Below are 20475 nucleotides of genomic sequence, written 5' to 3'. Positions count from 1 at the left end.
TGTCCGAAGCAGAGATCTGATAAGGAGTAACGAAGAGAGAAAGGGGAAGAAGAGACAAAGTCGAACGAGTTGCCGAAATGGACTCGAGCTTGACGCGGTTCTCTTCCTGAAGTGGCGGACCGGAAGGATGGAGGAACCATCGCAGAAACTCTTTCGGCTGCCGGGAACAATCGAAGAAGAGGAGGAAGAGGAGAAGGCGGAGAGCCGGGCGCCGAGGGAAGTTCTGGAGAACGTAGTGCGAGCGGAATCGCCCCTGCTGGGGCAGAAGGTCGGCACCGGCCTGCCCAGGAATGTCACTCTCATTCGGGTCAGCACGCAGAGCAGCAGCATCGTCGGCGGGGTCTGTCGGCAAGATTCGACCAGGTGAGACCCTCTGATAATTGGCTAAATACCGCGAAAAGAACAATGCAGAGTCCTCCGGCGCATTTATGATAACGAGAGACTGCGAAATGCTGATAACGTCATGTGAATATCTCACCTTTGAAAGTGAACGTTGTTGCTCGTTCGCGTTACCGAAGGGCGCGATGTCGTCTCCATCGTGCGAGAAGAACAGAACTTTGAGGATAAGTCTCTCTATCTCTCTCTCACTCTTTCTGATCGGACGAGCAAATAACGTCGCTGTTAGACGCAATTAACGCTCACCCATGCGTTTTATTAACGTTACGTTTCGCGTGCGCGCGACCGAGGTTACCGCGTGCGCGTGTGTTTACCCTTCAGCCGCTATTCCCATTCCTAACGAGTTCGGTCGTTTATCAGAGTCGAGTGACGCGCGACATTATTATCGCGACGTTATACGTCTGCACGTTGCGCGCTCGGTACATACGACGTGACACTACCGTGAACTCCGTAACTCTTAGCCTCGCATTTTGGAGCATCCCGCTGTAAAGTCGTGTAAACCTTCTCTTTTGTTCAAATCGCAACAGCAGCGGGAGATCCTTGACAATAGACAGTTGTGGACATTTATTCTGTAAATTAATCATGCAAGAGAGAAAGAGAAGTAAAATCGACTACAATATCGAAATAGAAGCGGAGACTTCTTCTATTATTTCCTGCGGGGGGAGATTCGTTCCAGATCGATCAGATGAGTATCCTGCCTGAGCTTCCCAAGTGACACTGAAATATTGTATGATTTCTCGGTCAATCCGTTATTGCAATATGATAACAGAACTTATCATTAATTATATCACGCACAATTTAGCGAGCGTCCGTTGCAGCTTCGGAGAAGTATTAACCTTCCACCTTGTTTTAAAGGCAATAGCACAGCGACACTTTTATATTTGCCCACTGCGGACCTCACAGAGAAGACGTCGCAAATCACGAGATTGTATATTTCCGCGTGAAGGCGCCGTTCTTAGCTAAAATCGTCGCGTTTGCCGGCGTGATTATCGGCGCCTTCGCGCCACGACAGGTGTTCTCCGTGAATCTTTAAACAGGTAGACAAAGAAATCGATGTGGAAGATATTAGCCGATTGCTAATTTCAATGATCGAATTGCTAAATTTAGAGGAGCGTGATCGCGGACGGAAACCGAGGGAAATCGGTCTCGATTCTTGGACTTTCGTTTTGACGATCAGAAAATTAACAATGCACTTTCCTTTTTCTACGTTGAATCTGAATGCGTTCGAACGGGAAATTACGAAAATCTCGTCGAGAATCGGCGCTACGCGAGTCCAGAAATTGTCTGTCGCACGCAGCCTTCGTCGAGCCGTTCGTTAATTTAATTGAAAGGCTAGTTATCGCCGCGTGATAACGGTCAATTGAGCCCGCAAACCAGCCGCAAACGAGACCGTACTGCCGAATCGAGCAGCTTTTCGCCGCTGATTTGATTCGCGCGGATCGATCATCATGATCGCAACCCGAAGCACTGAGATCGCGAGAGATCGGCACCGTCGCGGAAGATCGAGCGTTTCGACGAGGAGGTCCACTAGTACGAAGCGAAGCAGCTGGTTGGTTGCAACAGATTTACTTTTTTTGCCGTTTAAACACCAACTCAATTAGTAAGCTCGGAGTTCGCGTGCAACTATTAGGTTCGTTACCAGAACGGTATCTTGTATGAGCCGAGTAAGCCTGAAAATATATTTATAAGCCAAATAACGTATATAGATATATATTACTTTAGCTTGTTAGCTAAATTGCAACCACTTTACAACGTACATCTATTGTCATTACTTATTTCGTTATTATTTGTCTTATTGCTATAAATGTGTAAATGAAGCATTTCTATAAATTCCCATCTGAAGTATGTATTAATTTTTTTAATACTCTCGATAATATTAAAACTTAACGAAATTTATAGTACCCACTGACGGTCATATGTGTCTATCTCCGACCGAGAAGACGGGAGATAAACCTTTTGGCACGTCACATGCTTTGCGTATATCAGCGATTTTAGCGGCCGGTCGTATGCCGATAACGAGATGTCAAGACGTTGATAAGAAATACACGGCATCAGTCAGTCAGTTAGTCAGTGAGAGAGACGCGCGAATCGCGACTGCGTTCGCTCACGATTCTAAGCTCTAGCGTCGATCGTGGAGAGTTCGAACGGCTTTTTCCTCGAATTTATGTGTTATCGACTCTTCGCAACAAAGCGATCATCGATATATTCGCGAATAGGGAAAAGATTAAAAGGCAATCGAACGACTTTTTCGCTGTTTGTCGCGAGTGCGATCGCAGAGAGTGACGCAACCGGTCGCGACTATCAATGATCACCTTTTCTTCGCGAACAAGAAGAACAAACGGCGGTTTGTTAGCGGCCGATAAACGGCAGCCGGTAGTCACTGTGTGCGCGCGCTATAAGACCTCCTGGATCAGCAGAGTGCATACCAGTAGACCCGCCACCTACCATCCGCCTTCGTCGCGCGTCATCTATCGATCGAATCTGGCCTAGGAAGATCCATTCATCGTTATCCTAGTGCGTCGTGAATTGGAAGGCTGAATGAGGGAGGCTGCTACTTAAAGAAGAGTGGATTTCGGGGCTTAACGATTTGGAATAACGGACCGAAGGTCCGGAAGATGTCCAACTTTTGTTGAAAAAAAAAAAACGATTCAGCAAGGTGGAAATACGCAAGTTTTGAGGATGTGTTTGTCGACGATCTTAAGTGTGTGTCGTGGAACAAAATAGATAGTTCCCGGTGGAAAACAGACCTCACAGTTGGGAATACAAGGAGTAAGGACAAAAATCTCCACCCGCGCGAATAATGAAAAAGTGGAAAAATACACAAATGCCGGGAATTTCTTCAGCAATAACTTTGACAGCGTCGTGAACTCGAACGATCGGCCGGAGATATTATCTTTAAAAGAAGATGATCTTGCATTTGCGAGGCGAAGAGGAAACGTTGTGATTATCTGTCGAGTGGGAAAAATGAAATACTCCAAATCTTTTCGCAAAAACAAAGAGAATCAATAGGTGAGAAAGTATAAAAGTACTGATTACTTATTTATCAGTTCCGACTACGTCATCAGATTAGAAAACTGTAAAAATCTTTAGATCAGGCGAGAGCTCGCGATAGTGCAAAGGTGAAGCCTCAGTACACCGCGCGTCTTCGCAAGAAGGAGGATTTTGTATCAAATATCGGGAATGAAGAAGATTAGAACAGAATCTTTGCAATCAGTGAATTTATCAATTTAGAACGCCAACAACTGCAATATCGCACAATTGCATTATCGACCCATCTTTGGACCCACCTTTTAAATGAGCCACGCTCAATATTTAGGACATTCGGAATTGAAAGATTGGGGTGGTGTGTATCGAGAGCGAATTAAGATGAACGGAATGAACGGTATGAATGGTAATGTGCCGAAAATGAGCGACAAATCGTCGTCGTCGCCCGATTGCGGGGAAGAGCAGAAGCTGCTGCCGCCGACCACGCCGACGACGCCGATGATCCTGCAAGTGTCGAAGAATCCGTACTCATCTTTCAGGTACAGGTAAATGGAGAACGATCCTGACGCATAATCTCCCGAAATTTCCCGACGCTCGTCGCCGGTGTTTCTTTGTTCTCGTTTTTTTTTTCTTTTTCACATTCGTTCCTTTTTCTTGACCTTCGACGTCGCAATCAAAGCGCTAAAAATACAAGTGTATTAAATCACACGAATCACAAGGTTCGAGAAAAATAGAAGTTAAAATAGGTTCGAGGAAAACGGAAACAAAGATTATTATGCGGTGGAGTTATTGTCATCTGCATAAGCGGCTTACAATTTACCGAGACTAAGCTTGGAGTTTATATTCTTGCATTCTCAACGCTTCAATTATCTCCGTCTTCAAAAATTGAGAAGTGTGAAAAATTGCACGTCAACGCGCGGCCGCTGTTGCATATCCTCGTGACGGCGATGACGTCTGCAACGGCATGTGTGATAACACTGTGGCTTTCTCGTGTAATACAATATTTTTGCCGATATGTATAACAACAAACTCTTGACTCTTTCTCAGTAAACAGCGTTAAACAGTTTGCCATATAACATGCGATATACTAATATTTATAGTATATCCGTTTCCAGTGTGTGAGAGAAGTTAAGTGTCGTTTTACGCGAACATAGAATCCCGTGCAAATGAGATTGCACAAGTGCGGATTTACCTATTCTCTGGTTCTCTTATCAATGTCTCGCGAGACTTGATAAGCGTCTTAGAGATCCAAGACGGTATCTTAACGACGGATCGCTCGAGGCTGTGCTAAATCGCTCGCGAAAGACTAAATATTTAGACAGTTAATGAAAATGTATGTGTTCGTATAAGAATAAAGTTAGAAAAATTACATAAACAGTGATATAAATTACGTTTCTATTTGGTCAAGTGTCGCGAAACAAATAAACGCTTCGTTTGCGCGTTATATATTTTTCACATCTCATGTAAAATTAAATAAGAAACACACACACACACCGCAGCTGCTGAATAAATGTAAAACTAGAAGAAAAACACAATTTGCGCGATTTCAGCGATGGGAGAAAAAGTGGTTACGTATCTTCGTTGCGAGCGATCTCTGCCCGATCAGCTGATCGTGGTATCATCGACCCGGAGACGGAGGCTGGCCGCTGGCTCACTGACTGATTAACGCGTGGCAATAAGTAAATTGGTAGATAACGGCTGCTCGGGTTATCGTTCAAAGTCAAAATGGCGACTTCCTTTTTGTCTACGCCCGGAGGAAAGGGAGACGAGGGAGGCTTCCCCGACGCGAGAGTCTTCTCGACGTCGGGCCGCCGACAGTGACGTAGCTTCTCGCATAATGCGAGTCTCCGGTTCGTAGTTCGTCCGTAGCTGAGCTAACTCGGGCGCGTCCGCGAAAATCGAAATACGATATGCGGAGAGGAACAACACGGGGAAAATTGCGTGTAACACGCATCGAGGTGGATAGTGAAATCTGCGAGCTCTCATATGGATCATTCGTTCGCTGCATCCGAAGTTAACACGCAGTTGATACAAGTGATTTGTGGATTTCCGGGCATTCGTTGAACACTCGATCCGATCGTTTTGCCGCGTTGGAGTCAGTGCATTTTATTTATTTGTATAATTGAATACGATAACGCGCGTGGACACGAGGGGGGGACCGCGTTATTGGAAAAACACGTTCGCTGGTAACGAGCCGATCGGCTATTCCCTTTGTGCCGCACTTTGCAATACTTTGATTGTTTGTCATGCCAAAGTTCGGGAACAATGACGCACAATGCGCAGAGATCCATGGTGAGTGAGTCGATCCTTTGCATCGTGCGCTTTGAAATTCCTCGATCCGTCCTCTCCGGATCGTTCTCCGTTGAATATTACGATTTTATATCACGCCTGAGTGATTGCTCGTTCAGTATTTTTATTATGTAAATTTCGACGACCGAAGATCACGACACGCGCGCGTCGGGATTTGTTATTCAAATCCTACTCCTCTCATCGCGTAATGCGTCTGGCGCAATCGCGCGCGGTTGATCCACATGTCTACAAAAGCCGTGATGCCAAACGACCTTGTTGACAATGCGTCACGTCGGTGGTTTTGCATTTTGCATTTAAAAACGCACGTATCGACGATAATCTTTCTCGCAGAGGCGAAATAGTACGCCACAGAGGTATCTCGGCTCGCGTTCTGTCTCTATCTTGAAAACTTCGCGCTCGCTGAGCTACCGTTGGAAAGGTGAAGCATTTTCCGACGCATCCCAAAGAGGTTGCGACGTACCGTGAATTAATCGTCCGTCTGTGAACGAGGCTCTCCCTTCATTTACGGTGACACTGATATTCCAGGAGCCGATACCGGGCTGGACCGACGCGGAAGCTACGTCGTCGCGCCGTCTTGAAGAACGGCGAGTGCAACGTGCTGCAGTCGCGCATCTCCAGGCGATCGCTGCGCTTCCTGCAGGATATCTTCACGACCCTCGTAGACACGCAATGGCGTTGGACGCTGCTGTGCTTCATCCTGAGCTTCTTCTTGTCCTGGCTGGCCTTCGCGGTGATCTGGTGCGTATCAGTTTGACGGGAGAAGCTGAAAGTATAAGATATCTCTCGGATGAAAGCTCTTGAACTGTAAGCTTCAAACTCGCGATGTGTCCAGGTGGCTGATCGCCTTCACTCACGGTGACTTCGAGGAACGCCACCTGCCGCCGTCCCAGGTGGAAAACAACTGGACGCCCTGCGTTTACAATATCTTCAGCTTCACCAGCTGCTTCCTCTTCAGTATCGAGAACCAGCACACCATCGGATTCGGCGGTCGCTCCACCACCGAGGAGTGTCCCGAGGCCATCTTCGTCATGTGCATTCAGAGCATCTCCGGCGTTATGATCCAGGCCTTCATGGTGAGTCTTTCTCGTTTACTCCAGCCGAGGAACTTAATCAAGGCGAATCGGAGGATTAACGACACGACGATCGCAGGTGGGCATCGTGTTCGCCAAGATGACACGGCCGAGACAACGCACTCAGACACTGTTGTTCTCGCGGAACGCCGTGATCTGCCAACGGGACGGTGAGCTCTGTCTCATGTTCCGCGTGGGCGACATGCGGAAGAGTCACATCATCGGCGCGACCGTTCGCGCTCAGGTGATTCGCAACAGGACTACGAAGGAAGGCGAAATACTGTCGCAGAACCAACAGGAACTGGTGGTAGGCACCGACGGCCAGAATGGCGACCTGTTTTTCATCTGGCCGACCACCATCATCCATCGGATCAACGAGGAGTCACCATTTTACAACATGTCGGCTGAGGACATGCTGATCGACCGTTTCGAAGTGGTGCTGATCCTCGAGGGCACCATCGAGTCCACGGGGCAGACCACACAGGCCAGAACCAGCTATCTGCCGCAGGAGATCCTCTGGGGCCACCGATTCGACCCGATGGTGAACTACTCGAAGGAACGGCAGGGCTACGAGGTGGATTATTCGCTGTTCGACAGCACCACTCAGGTCGACACCCCGTTGTGTTCCGGCAAGGAACTCGCCGAATTTTACAGGGTGCAGGACGATCTTCGTCATGGGACCGGTGAGCAGTTGTCTTTTCTTTTCACCCTCGGCTTACCGAATCAGCACAAAAATCATGCGACTGATGCTGTTCGGAGAACCGAAATAGATAAGATGTGACAGTGCGAATACCGGTGGGTTTTCAAAGTATTTTTTTTTTCCGTTCGGTACGTGCTGCGTAGGTACCCGACTATCGACGGTTCTAGAGATACAGGATTTGTCACATCGGTATCAAAACGGATTCTATCCGCATCGCGATCTACATTCCTCGCCGAGTCGATGTTATCTCATTGATAGGCGACGTGTTTGCTTGCTATAACACGTCGATATGTTTGCTTGAAGTTATCTCTAGAATTTGCTAAGTTTTTTCTCTACCGCTTTTTCTTTCCTTCAAATATATGACATCGCCTTTTTGTTAATTTGTGCATCTTGCATGCGGCTTTACATATCTTAGTTGCTTGGATTTTTAACCTTCTGCTTCACTTTCCCTTCCACTATGAGCGGAATAACTCGAAAGCTAGGCGCCTCACATAGCTTGGCATGTAATCGTCCTTGTCTGACCGTCCGATACCGGCTGTACCACAGATGGAGGACTAAGGCGAGTTCCTAGCGAGCCGAAGAGCGCCCCGATCGTGCTCGACACGCTCCCCCGGGCTTCCGACAGCACAGGCTTCCACCTCGTTCATCAGGGTCATTCCTCTTCCCAAGGGCCGCCCAAACTGCACATCGACATTCCGTCAATCGACGACTGCCCGGGCGTGTGACGTCGGTTTTTCTACATTAGAAAAAGAGCGAGAGAATATGCGTGCGTGCGAGCGTACATGTGTGAGTGAGAGCAAAAGAGGACAAGTGTGACTTGTACGACCAAAACTCGCCACCAGTTTTTTTTACATCCGTCCTTCTTTCTCGAACATGGAGTAATCATCGTCCATCGTCAAAGGAAAGAAGTTATAAGAGAGAGAAAGATAAAGCAATATAAAGATCGAGAAGAAATGACAATAAAGCGATAAAGACCAGAGAAAGAAGAAGGTGTCTGAGGAAGAACATAAATGATAAAATAAATTATCTTGGCGATTAGTTAGATAATTCAATTAGACCGACAAGATACTTGTAGAATTCAAACTCCATCCAAGATTGACACTCCGAAGGCATAAACTGCACCTCGTTCACACGTTAGATTTCTGAAGAAAGCTCGATGACCAGTTTCAACGAACCAGGCGACTACATCGATTCGGCTCAAACCCGTCGGTATATTTCGAGGACTCGAGTTGAGAGGACATTTTCGGATTTATGTTTGTGATGTCAATTTGTTTGTGATCGTTCATAAACTCTCTGTGTGAAGCTACGCAATGAAGATTGAAATTATATCGAGATCGCATGCTGAATCGATCAAAATGATGGATCCACCCGAAAATAGAAAGCGTGGAACGTGAAATAATTCTTGCGATGCGATTTTAATTCCGATCTTCAGTGTGTAGTCTACATGTACAAAGGAAACAAAATGTCACGAATCTTCTTTTCCGTTCGTAATGGTGTCCTGCTCTTGTAATTTTGGAACTTTTTGGCGTCTGGGCAAGCTCTTTCTGACTTCTAATTATATACTTCAATTTGAGCGCAGAAAATACGATGTGGTATGTCGTAACACATAAAAATAATAATAATAATAAAAATGTGTCATATATATGGTCTGTTCGTTTTCGTAAAATAAATAGACCACACTTTAAGAAGTGCAATTGTTCGTTTTAGCCGCATTTTTTCGCATTTTCTGCGTTCACAATGAAACTGTTATTTCCGTTTTCGAGGAGAGAAAAAAAATTGGTCAAAAAATTTCTCAATCCTGAATATTCTTGATTGTATGAGGAAAGTTCTGTCTAGCATGACGAGAATAAAAAACCAAATAACAGCATTAACCGACAAATTGCAATTATTTGTTCTTTGGTTGAAATTGAGGAGTGAATCTAAGCCGCAGACTGTCTTCCAGGTGTCCTGATCGATGAGGACTTGATGGAGAGACAATGTTGGTGTCAACCGACCTATCAGCGACGTTTAAAAGTGTCCCTTGCACCCTTGGACATCCCGAAGAGCCACGACAGCGCAGAGGACGAGCAGAGGTTGCGAAATCCCGGCAGATTTGAACCAAGTTCGAACTACATCTCGCAAGGACCCCAGATCGAAAACTTCGATTCGTCGAGGGTGTTTGATTTTGACCCTAACTCTATTCAGGTGATGGACGATGAAGAATTTGAACATTTGCCGGAAGCAGTGAATCGAGAAATTGTAAAAAACAGTCAGGAGATCATCTTCGAAGATGAGGAAGGAATTTCGCGGAGAGCTCCGATGTACGAAGAAAGAAATAAGAGTCTGAGAAACAGCCGAGAGATTATACTTGAAGAAAGGGAAGTAAACGTTCCATTACAAAGATCTTTGGAAAAGAATATAATCAGATCAAACGCAAGAAACGCTTTTAAAATTTATAAGGATGAGAAGCTGCCTCTTATGAAAACAGAAAAAAATCACGAAGACATTTTACAGGAACTCAGTAGGAGACATAAAATAAGAAAAAAGGATTGCAAAATACATCTTGAAAGGAAGTTGGGAATGCAGGATCGAAGATGCCACATTGTACCGGTAAATCGAAATCAGAAAGACTCAAGAACGAATTTCTTCTTGAACGAGGAACGAAAGCTTTTGAGAAAACTTAATAGTGATCGCAAGGATGATACTTTTGTGCTAAATGACGGGAGATTCTTCAGGGAATCCGGAAGAAACGCAATCGATCAACTATCCGTTTCATTAAATCGAGATGGAGAAATCCCGGAGACAAATTTTTTCCCAAACGAAAAGCAAAAAACCTCAGTGGAGCTTAGTAGACATTTAATTGACGATCCTTTTGCGATGAATGACGGAAGACCCTTCAGAGAATCCAAACAAAATGCAATCAACGGTAAGAATTACGAAATGTGTTCTGAAGAAAGATTAGAAATACACGATCCTTTCTTAAACAAGAAGCAAGATTCTTTGGACGATACGAAAGTCTTCGAACAGCCAGAAGGTAATGCGATTAGCAACATGAAATATATTAAGATGTTGGAGGAAAGTGAGCAATCCTTGAGAGAATCGTTGACGTTGAATCAACGGTCGAATTATGACTTTACTGAGTGGGCAAATGGTCATCGGCCAATGGTGGAACGACACGACAAGATCAGAATCGAGAGCGAGAAGAGAAGACGGCCTGCTAGCCGTCTGGCCAAGATAATAATACAGCATAAACTTCATCCCGCTGACTTACGATCACTGGTGTCTCCATTTTCCGATCTCTCGCCCGAATCGGGTTTTTACGAAGGAAATCTGTCGAACTTGAGCCCGATGTGCGATCGAAGAGAACCTCATTTTATTCCAAAGAACAGGTTTGGGGGCTTCGAGGAAATAAAGGAAGACAGTAGCTCATCGGAAAACAACTTGTCGCAAAAGAATGTGCTCGGTGATCTTGCTACTGCAGAAGAATGTGTTCAAGTGCCAATTGTTGAGGTATCTAGACACGTGTGTGACAATATTCAGATTGTTGACGAGAATAGGACTTCTTCGCACAGTAATCTCTCTCGAAAGTGTTTCATCGATGAAGATGATATTTCCGTAAAATGTGTTAAACGTCGTTTTATCGAAATATCCTCTTGTACAAACGACAGCATCGAGAAAATTGATAGGGCTTCTTCGGACAGTAATCTGTCTTATAAACACTTTTTTGAAGATAATAGCACAGTAAAGTGCATTGAAGTTCCATTAAATTGCATAGACAACAATATCCATGATATTGGGCATAGGGTTTCTTCGTATAGAGATTTGTCTTCCAAATGCTTCGTTGATAACGGTTCAAAAAAGGGTACTGAAGATATGGATTATTTAAGCGAAAACGATCAACGTTTTGTTGATGACGACGACGATGTAGTCAAATGTGCCAATGCTTCAACCGCAGAAGAAAAAATTATGCGTGTAGACGACGAGGTGCAAGACATTAATGAAGCAATGAAAAAACGCAGCTTTCCAAAAGTATCTAGAAAATTGTTTAACGATTTCGGCGACTCGGAGGAGTTAAATTGTTACTATGACGTTAAGTAAGACGAATAATGATTTGTAGGTGAGCGAGAAAATACTAGAATATTATTTTTTCCTTTTTAGGAGATGCTATTAAGTTTCAATAAATTATATGTATACGTAATTTTAAATGCAAATGATATTAATACACCATGTGATCTTCGAAACGTTTATTGATGCAAAATGCGCTCATTCCCCTTTATTGAAGTTACTCAGTCGAGAGCAATGCATTGTAGAATATTTATTTTATTGTGTTACAGCACAATATTTGAATGATACATTGTGTTAATAACATAATTACATTAACGATCTATTATGTTAATGATATTATATTATGAACGTTGTAGAAATAAAACGACATGCGAGAACGAAATCTAGCATAATTGATCACGACACCGTTTATATAATAAAGAACACACGAGAAATTGCCTTCAGAGTGTCATTCTTTAAGATATCTTTTTAACCTAAGTTTTACTAGCTGACGATATCAATCGCTGAATCGTCTATATTATAACAAATGAAACCCGGAAATATTAAAGTAATATAACGACGCGAGTCTCCGTCGTGTAAATGGTGTGACACATTCTCGATTACACAACATAGACACCTCGCCAAATTCTCAAACGTTCAGTTTAATTTCGCTCGACTGTGATGAAACGTTGACTCGGCAAATTGTACCGAAACTTCGTGGCGTCGTCGGCCAAAGTAGTCGAAAGTGTGAAAGAGTCGTCTTCGAGAATGCTGAACGTCAAGCGTAAGTGTACGATAATATAACAGTATAAAATTGTGACGAGTAGAAGGGCGATATTGTTTCTATTAAAATATTCATTTCGCGATTAACATATTAAATAGTATTTATGTGATGTATATGGCGGAGGAAAAAAGAAAATTGGGGAATTTTCAGGCTTGGACGAGGACGGGCTCCCTTTTATCTCAAACGAAATCCAAGCTGAGGCTGTAGAGTTCCCGTACGTGCACATCAGAAGGCCGATTGCGAAGAGCGTCGCGATTCACTTGAGTAGATGGCCGAACGAGCTCTCATCTTTGTTTGTAACAGCGTGTCTCGTCATGAGTTTGATTCTCGTCACGTTCATCACGTTCGTCGTGGCAATATTTTGTTCACCTGCGGTGAAGTACAAATGGTATAATTATTCATCCAATTGCTTCTTGTAGAAAAGAAAGGAAAAAAGATTAATGAAGGTCAATCTCGAAATGCATACAGATGCAATATTGAAGCTAGCTAAGGTATGATCGTTTCAGCGAATCAGGAAACTTGGTAGACGAGCGAGCTTTTAACGTCTACTTCGTAAAAGAAGCTACGCAGTTCTGGTCCGGAAAGGAGTTCTGCTACATCGAAGCTGCGGCGAGGGAATATCCCGAAATAAATGTACGTATCACGGATTATAACATCAACTTGAATCATTTTGGCATAAAAGTTATCTCTCGATTTCTTTTAGATGCATTTAATCAACTTGGTACGGACTCCCAGTGCGCATTCAGACACGTCAGAGATTCATCTGAAAACAGCACTAACTACCCAAAATGCTAACATTTGTAGTGGTGACTTCTCCATCGATGAATTCTTCAACAGGTGATATTACGCGATGCGTGGCAAGGCTGTTTCTGTTTAATGCAATGTTTCGTTCAAGTTTAGCTTCTGACTGATTTCTTTCTGTATTTTTAGGTCGAAGTTGTCGAATATCGCGAGAGATATGAGCAACGAACTGCTATTACTGGCGGCGAAAGCATATTTGCTGTGGAATTCTCCTGGCATCGCTATGCATCCTAGTGCATATTGCAATTTGGCAACCATCAACGAGTCCTTGTGCACGTGAGCGTACACGGATAAATTGTGTAATGATGCAACGACTGAAGGCCATATGAAACTCAAAATACTACTGTTTTTGTTTTTCCTTTATTATGAAACAGGGGAGAAAAGCGAAACTGCGCACATAATATATCGACCGCGATCGATCTGACGCTCGATTTGCAAGCAACCGAAGTGCATTGTCAAGCATTCTTGGGATTTCTGCTGCAGGAGTTGTCGAAGAATACCACACGAATCTACAATATGAAAGATGCGTTGGACAAATTCTGTCTGAGGTACGTATATACCAATTAACATATCCCTCTTTTACTCCTCCGTATTTCCTTGTAATTAATTCCTCTCGTTTTTAGGCCTTGTATCTTACCTGATTATTAGAATTTAACGATTATGTAAGAATATGTCGCACGATTGTGAATTGTTTTGCAGGATCGACAATTGCCCCGAGGTGCGAATGCTTGATTTAAGATCGAAGTGCTGGGTCGACGATTTCGATTGTCCCACTGTTTATGCGATTGACCACACGATATAACCAAGATCTCATCTTACATAATAAAGAAATAATGCTGCAAGTAATTGTCGAAGAAATTTTATACATAATATAGAAGAATACACACATACATACAAATTATATAAAGTGTATTTCTAAAACTCGTGCATAAATTTATATCAATTCCGTCGTCGTCGAGAGAGTTAAATGTATATGCCGAATCACTTAGCACAATTTGTAGACTCGATGTTCGTAGAGCTGCACAACTCCCAGCCACATCCATATTTCCGCTACTAAGCGTGCAAACAGAAAATAGAAAGCTTTTTTTTTAGCAGAGTGATTTCAGTAATGAGTAAACTCTAGCTTCCACTGAGCGGAACGAAAGATTCTCCTTACCAATCATGAGAAGAATCATCGCGGTGTAAGGTAGCGCAGTCTGTAGTTGAAGGTTCCTGAAAACCAACCATATCACCACAATAACATTACAGAAGTCACACATCATTTCCGTCAAGAAAAAACCCATGAGAGGTAAACTAAATAGCGGCCGTTTCTGAAAGGATTGTTAGAAATATGCAGCTCTGTGGGATAAAGAGCAATTCGATTGATTATTTCACTCACCCAGATGATCGAATAGATCATCATAATAGCTGAAATAGCATATATTATAGAATTCCAATTGGAATAACCATAGGAAAAAGCTATAATGGCCTTCTTTGAGAAAACGAAACCAGGAAGGACCTGTTCATTCTCCAAAATAGTGAACTCCCTTGGTCCATATTGCAGGCTGTAATAGCACCAATAGAATATCGAAAACACCAGCAGTATCGCTCTAATTATTGCATAAATCTCGTTATAGGACATGTCCCAAGCCATTTTCCAATCAGTTTCCCAAAATGGCCTTATCGTTTTCGTTGGACGTTTCTCATGAGCTTCCATCGTTTCTAAGGAATCACTTTCGTATTCACTATCAACGCAATTACTATCTCGCGAATGTTCCATACGTACATATATATCGTATAAACAATATATATCAGACCAATCGAGAAAAATTCTTGTCCAATTTATGATCCAAAATGATAAATTTTACTCAACGACGAAATAAAAATATTTAGAATCGATCAATTTTTTATTCTTTTACAGTCGATCACGGAACTGTGTTATTATTCGCGGCTCTTCATGTTATTGATTCCAACGGGATCTCTCGAGGAGTTTAATATCGAATCGTATTTAAACTACACCTATTTTCATTCGATTATTTTGTGAAGTTGATGAATAATAATCTGCTATTACTATGTTCATAGTTTATTTAAAAGGTTACAAATTATTTTATTTCATTTAATTCCACCGTCACGCGCAGGCAAATTATTCGGACTGGAATTGTTAACGAATTGTTAACGAATTAAAAGAAGGAATTTGGGTGTGAAGTGAATCATGACCTTTCGCAATCGACGTCACGTCAAAGCCTGTGGCGGACACTTTGTAATTAGATACATCTCTTCAATTAGTCTAATATACTCCGAACACAATTAAATAATGTAATAGTAATTCGACTTTTTGACAAATTGAACGAACTTAATTTTTTTTTTCCAGAAGATTGGACGCGCGGGGCAAATGGCCTGCTCTTTATGCGATCACTATGTCATGGGCAGTTCGTCATACGTGATCGTACTAGGCCTCATTGGGACCGTTAGTCCGTCGTAATACTCTTATTATGTTCGTTCATTCGTTAAACGTAACCTATTATCGCGCTTTAATCTCATAGAAGATCACAAAAAATCGTCCTATTAAAGTCAGAGCTTATCAGTGTTAAAATTTTTACAGATAATCACAGCTCTCGATATAGTGCGTACAGTGAATTTTAAAATTCCCAGAACGTCCTCGCGCCACCGAAACGTTCGAGAAGGTAACATTTCTCTTTATTATTATCTCATTGCCCATTATTTCACCTTCAGCTTGTACTTTGATATGGTGTAATAATTGAATTAATCGCAGTGCCTATCAACGTCGAAAGAGACTTGAAATTAATGACGTCAATACTGGGAATCGAGCACTACACATTGATTATATTAGGCGCCATCACAGTGAATATATAAACGAATTAAAAAATAACGATAATTTAGAATCACTTAAAAATTCTTTCTTGGTAAAAGATTTTTGCTCTCACAGGAATATCCCATATTGCACATGCCTTGGCTGCTCATGCAACTCTGCGTCATCGTCGTGGAAGTCGTTATTGTTTTCGTGAGGTTCTTCTTAGACGGCTTGCATGTTAAGCACAACGAGATATTGCAAGCATTATTTACCGTGTACAACTGGCTGCAAGTCTTTTGTCTCTTCCATCGACAAGCACGAGGGGAGAATTAGCTAACACAATTTATTTTTAATAATTACAATTTATGTAACTTCCTTTACCCGCCCCTTTTAAATAAAATGATATTTCAATTTTAAATAAATCTAAAATTTCCTGTCTTTATTAAGTTTAAGTATATAACAGTCACTACAATAATTTCGGGGTATCTAATATATTACAATTCACACAAAAAGATGTTTGGTTGATTCTTTGTCATTTTTATAAGATTACCCTCTCTTATTTTTTAATCAACCCTTCTTGAATTTGAGCAATAGTATCGACAGAGTCATGAAGATGATGATCCAGATGAACGTGGCGATGAAACCGTAGTAAACGACCGGTTCTGAGATCGGCCAACCTCTGGCTAGCATCGCTCTCATTGACTCCGTGCTCTTTGTTAACGGTAATATAAAGCTAATATATTTGAGAACGGGATGTACGCCTTCGATCGGCCAGATGATACCGCAGAGCATCACGATGGGTAGAAATGACCCCATTGCCAAGTATGTAGCGCTTCTCTCGTTCTCGCAGAAGCAGGCAATGACGAATCCTGAAAATTAGTTGATTCTTATTCACGAAATCGGTTGAACACCAAATTTATAGACAAACGTCAAATAGCTATTGTTTATTGAAAAAAATCAGTCGTTTCCGTTGAATTAGAATCGTTTCTTTCGCTTTCAAGATATGGAAATCAACTCTACTAAAGTTAATAAAATGATAAAAACATTACCGAAGCACATGCCACAGAGTCCTGTAAGAATGGTCAACGTAGTGATCCAACCGATGTCACCCTCGCAGGTGATCCTGAAGATTGGGAAGCAGACGATGAGAACCATCACTGACTGCCCGAACATCACCATAAACTGCGTAATCACTTGGCCGAAAAGGATCTCCGTACCAGTGAGACCTAAATATGTCGAATAATGATTTATCAATTATACAAAATACGAGGTGTTTGTTCTTTGAACAAATTTTCTCCGAATAAGTCCATGGATCTTTAACCCAATTTCAATTTATTCCTTAGCAAAATGTTGAAATACTTATTTTCTTTTATATTATTTATTTTTACACACCTGATACGAGACTTCTTTCCAGTAGACCCTCGTTTCTTTCTAGTAACATGGCACCTGACGTCAAAGCGACCGAAAGAAAGAATATAATCCTGGAAAAATATGATATTTATTAAAGATACAAATAATTAAATTCTTTTTAACACTTGTCGGAAAGTATATATATATCTCTCTTTTGTGTATATATATATATATTATCTAAAATAAATATTATATATTAAATATTCACGTTAAGATCACTCCGGGAGCTGCAAAGTCCGTGAAGTTAGGATCCTGAGGTCCATATATCGGTGTTTTGAACTAATTAACAATTAAATGATACTGTGAAAATGTCGAAAGCATTTTTGGAGATTGTTGCATTATATCTTGATTCTTCTCTTACATTTATAGGTATGCTCGTTACTTTCTCGCTGTAATTGCATGCCACAGTGACGTCCCTTGCAAAATCCATGTATGCGGAATATATGTCCCTCTGCAGTAATTGGCCTATCTGTTGATCTATATTTTAAAGAGCATATTAACGATAATATCATAAAAGAATATTATAACGCGTCATAATGATCTTTACGCCATATCTATTTGATCGATCGAAACTGAACATGTCGAGAAGATAACCGATCGGAGTTTCAAAATTTCACACTAAAACTGACTGGCAGAGAATGATATTCTTGACCAAGAAAAATATATCTCTAAGCATACTGGACATGTCCATGACGATTCTCATCTCAGAAAATTCCACATCCCAATCGGCGGCATTTGTTCCGTCTTCTACCCTGGCCATAAGGGAACTCGAATAATTTGATGAGAACGATATAGTGGCCCATGCTAATCCTTTCTCCACGGCATTTCTGGCCGCTTCATCGTTGTCATAAGGTAACCACACTATAGTCTTTTTGCTCAGATGTTGAAGGAATCGACAACTTAGTAGCGACCAGTCGCAACCGGTCGTAGGTATACATGATTCCATGCTGTTATTCAATTCATTATTGACCACGGCCAATTGAAGGCCCCTGGGATCCTTCCCGATGGAGAGGCAGAAGATAATGATCTGAGCCGCCGGTAGACCGATGATAAATGCCATCATTCTATGCGGAGAAGAAGAGAATGAAGATAAGGAATAACATAGGAAATACTTATTTATGATGACGAAAGTAATATCGTGAAGACAAATAAAACTAGTAGCGAAAAACACGGAAATTTTGGCGAAGCAAAGCATAAGACCGAGTTACCCGACATTCCGCCACATCCATAGGAAATTCTTCCAAATGAGAGCCTTCATGTGCATCGGATTGAGCATGGTGAAGTTGGAGGAACCTTTCTCCTCCGGCGGCAATTCCGGCACCTGTCGCCGAAAGAAGCACATAAATATACAAATTATCGCATAATCACGCAGAAAGTGTATAATATCATTACATTGCCATCGTCCGCAATAGCCACGCTTCTTCTTCGACTAGAAACGCTTACATTGTCGCCGAATTCGCCACTCATCTCGTCGTCCACGTCCTGTAATCCGAAAAGTAATAACAATGAAAATTAGTAACAATGCTCCCCACGAATCGTCAAAAGGCGTGCACATGACACAAGGAAAGGAAAAAGGAAGAAATAATTATGAAAGAGAGATAATTACATGCATGCATTATCTCGCGTTAACACTCACATCTTCCGGCGGGACGCCTGTTATACTGCTTAGAATACTGCTCCGTCGACGTAAGCCCAGATTCTGTTTCTTACTCAGCTTCAGGAAAACATCTTCCAGCGTGTCGAGACGGTGCATCTCCATCAGCTTCGTCGGCGATTCTTCCGCGAGAAATTTACCACTTCTCATCAGGCCGATTATTCCGGCTTGCCTGGAAAAACGACAAATTGTCTCTTCAGTAATCAATTCTCATGAATTACTCGGTAAAGAATGATTTTTAAGCATCTCGCCTCGTTTCTTCGATGTAATGGGTGGTGATGATGACGGTCTTATTGCCATCCTTCGTGATATGCACCAAGTGGTCCCAGATGCTCTGTCGTAGAACGGGATCCACACCGACGGTCGGTTCGTCCAAAATTAGAAGCTCGGGTTCGGCTAAAAGGGCCGCGGCGAAGGACACTCGCCTTTGCTGGCCACCAGACAGGTTCTTGACGAAACGATTTTCCGAAGGCAGTTGCAAAAACTGCGATCACAATGCACGCAGTTATTATTATTACTCTGTCAATAAAGCTTTCAACAGATTTTGTGCGTTATCTTCAATGATATTTTAACGTTTCCAAAAACTTCTCGTAGAAATACTTCTCGTTTCTAATCGAACTCTAGAAATAAAACCGCGCATAAATGATTACTTGTGAAATGCATGTCATTCGCGTTATACGTACCACATATAGAATTCATCTTACGTGATCAATATCTTCAAGGGATTTTTTTTCTTACGATGAAAAAAATATATATATATCATATATAAATGATGTTACTACGATAAGAAGTGTCGTAGAGACCGATAGATAGCGCAGAAAGCAGCGGTAATAAACAAACATGACGAGAAGACGCACCTTGAGGAGGAATTCCAGTTTCCTGTCCACCTGATCCGTCGTCATGCCGGCGCACCAGCCGAAATAGATAAACGTTTCCCTAATGGAGAATTCGCCGTACAAGGCGATCTCCTGCGGCATGTAGCCGACCCGGGGCCCAGGCACGCCGGATCCCTTGGACCCCGGTCGGCCACCCAGGACCCAAATTTCGCCGGAATTTAATCGCCTGCGGCCGACGATGCACGACAATAGAGTGGTTTTGCCGCAACCGCTCGCACCGAGTAGTCCATAACTGTGCGATGAAGCGATCGTTCAATTATCAATTAAAAATGCTGTTTTCAGCACGATATCGTCACAGTCGTATGGTCGTAAGAATGAAATAAAACTTAGGATTAAATAATTACTCACATCGCGCCCTTCGGCACGGTCATGTTCAGGCCGTCCAGAATGACATTTGGATTGTTTTTGGAGCCATATTTCTTAAAGGCCCGCCTTACGCAGACTGCCTGCCGTCTTCGCGTATCCAAAGTGGACGTCTGCGTCTGGAACTGCTGCCGCCGCGTCTTGAGCTCCATCAGAATGTTAGATGAATTTGCGGTTTCCATCTTTGCATTGAGAAAATAAAAGGGTGAAACCATTTGTTCTCGACTGTCATACGAATTTGATCGAAAAAGGACACAAAGAAAAAAAGAAGTATACGAAGTGAAAAGTATAC

The 20475-nt window shown here is 42.4% G+C and overlaps 5 protein-coding genes across 14 annotated transcripts in view; 3 read left to right on the top strand and 2 right to left on the bottom strand.

The window, feature by feature from the left end:
• The first annotated feature begins 106 nt into the window (after window positions 1-106).
• Window positions 107-11943, top strand: LOC106747629. Of its 5 annotated transcripts, none has more exons than XM_014625334.1 (6): window positions 2413-3405; window positions 3487-3926; window positions 6217-6429; window positions 6524-6764; window positions 6841-7444; window positions 9404-11943. In XM_014625334.1, the coding sequence occupies exons 2-6, from the start codon at window positions 3691-3693 to the stop codon at window positions 11536-11538; spliced, it is 3429 nt and encodes a 1142-aa protein (XP_014480820.1). In that variant the 5' UTR covers window positions 2413-3405; window positions 3487-3690; the 3' UTR covers window positions 11539-11943. The 5 variants fall into 5 exon arrangements, with proteins under 5 accessions (XP_014480819.1, XP_014480820.1, XP_014480821.1 ...); XM_014625336.1 differs by having other exon boundaries at window positions 2414-3405; window positions 3713-3926; XM_014625333.1 differs by lacking the exons at window positions 2413-3405; window positions 3487-3926 and adding an exon at window positions 107-363.
• Window positions 11944-12012: 69 nt separating this feature from the next.
• On the top strand, window positions 12013-13895 carry LOC106747636. Its single transcript, XM_014625356.1, has 7 exons — window positions 12013-12268; window positions 12419-12656; window positions 12775-12901; window positions 12972-13105; window positions 13199-13345; window positions 13444-13617; window positions 13769-13895. Exons 1-7 carry the CDS (start codon window positions 12253-12255, stop codon window positions 13869-13871), a joined length of 939 nt encoding a protein of 312 aa, XP_014480842.1. The 5' UTR covers window positions 12013-12252; the 3' UTR covers window positions 13872-13895.
• LOC106747638 lies at window positions 13868-16250 on the top strand. Its single transcript, XM_014625358.1, has 5 exons — window positions 13868-13911; window positions 15423-15515; window positions 15651-15732; window positions 15822-15910; window positions 15996-16250. The coding sequence occupies exons 1-5, from the start codon at window positions 13903-13905 to the stop codon at window positions 16191-16193; spliced, it is 471 nt and encodes a 156-aa protein (XP_014480844.1). The 5' UTR covers window positions 13868-13902; the 3' UTR covers window positions 16194-16250.
• On the bottom strand, window positions 13906-15413 carry LOC106747637. Its single transcript, XM_014625357.1, has one exon. The coding sequence runs from the start codon at window positions 14826-14828 to the stop codon at window positions 14337-14339; it is 492 nt and encodes a 163-aa protein (XP_014480843.1). The 5' UTR covers window positions 14829-15413; the 3' UTR covers window positions 13906-14336.
• A 41-nt stretch (window positions 16251-16291) lies between the features above and the next one.
• The window catches only part of LOC106747632 (ABC transporter G family member 23), a 7289-nt gene continuing 3105 nt past the window's right edge, over window positions 16292-20475 (bottom strand). For all 6 annotated transcript variants that reach the window (XM_014625340.1, XM_014625341.1, XM_014625339.1 and 3 more), the window contains exons 3-14: window positions 20169-20365; window positions 19782-20052; window positions 19176-19408; window positions 18907-19096; window positions 18663-18752; window positions 18479-18591; window positions 17949-18334; window positions 17632-17747; window positions 17479-17549; window positions 17253-17341; window positions 16910-17086; window positions 16292-16729 (exon numbers count right to left, since the gene is read on the bottom strand). In XM_014625340.1, coding sequence (XP_014480826.1) covers window positions 16428-16729; window positions 16910-17086; window positions 17253-17341; window positions 17479-17549; window positions 17632-17747; window positions 17949-18334; window positions 18479-18591; window positions 18663-18752; window positions 18907-19096; window positions 19176-19408; window positions 19782-20052; window positions 20169-20365 — 2235 coding nt within the window. In that variant the 3' untranslated portion in view covers window positions 16292-16427. The remainder of the gene's footprint in view (window positions 16730-16909; window positions 17087-17252; window positions 17342-17478; window positions 17550-17631; window positions 17748-17948; window positions 18335-18478; window positions 18592-18662; window positions 18753-18906; window positions 19097-19175; window positions 19409-19781; window positions 20053-20168; window positions 20366-20475) is intronic.

The sequence above is a fragment of the Dinoponera quadriceps genome, unplaced genomic scaffold (assembly GCF_001313825.1).
Source record: "Dinoponera quadriceps isolate SergipeBrazil2010 unplaced genomic scaffold, ASM131382v1 scaffold1395, whole genome shotgun sequence".
In the NCBI taxonomy this organism is placed as follows: domain Eukaryota; kingdom Metazoa; phylum Arthropoda; class Insecta; order Hymenoptera; family Formicidae; genus Dinoponera; species Dinoponera quadriceps.
The sequence above is the reverse complement of the archived record's forward strand: the minus strand, read 5'-3'. Positions and strand labels throughout refer to the sequence as shown.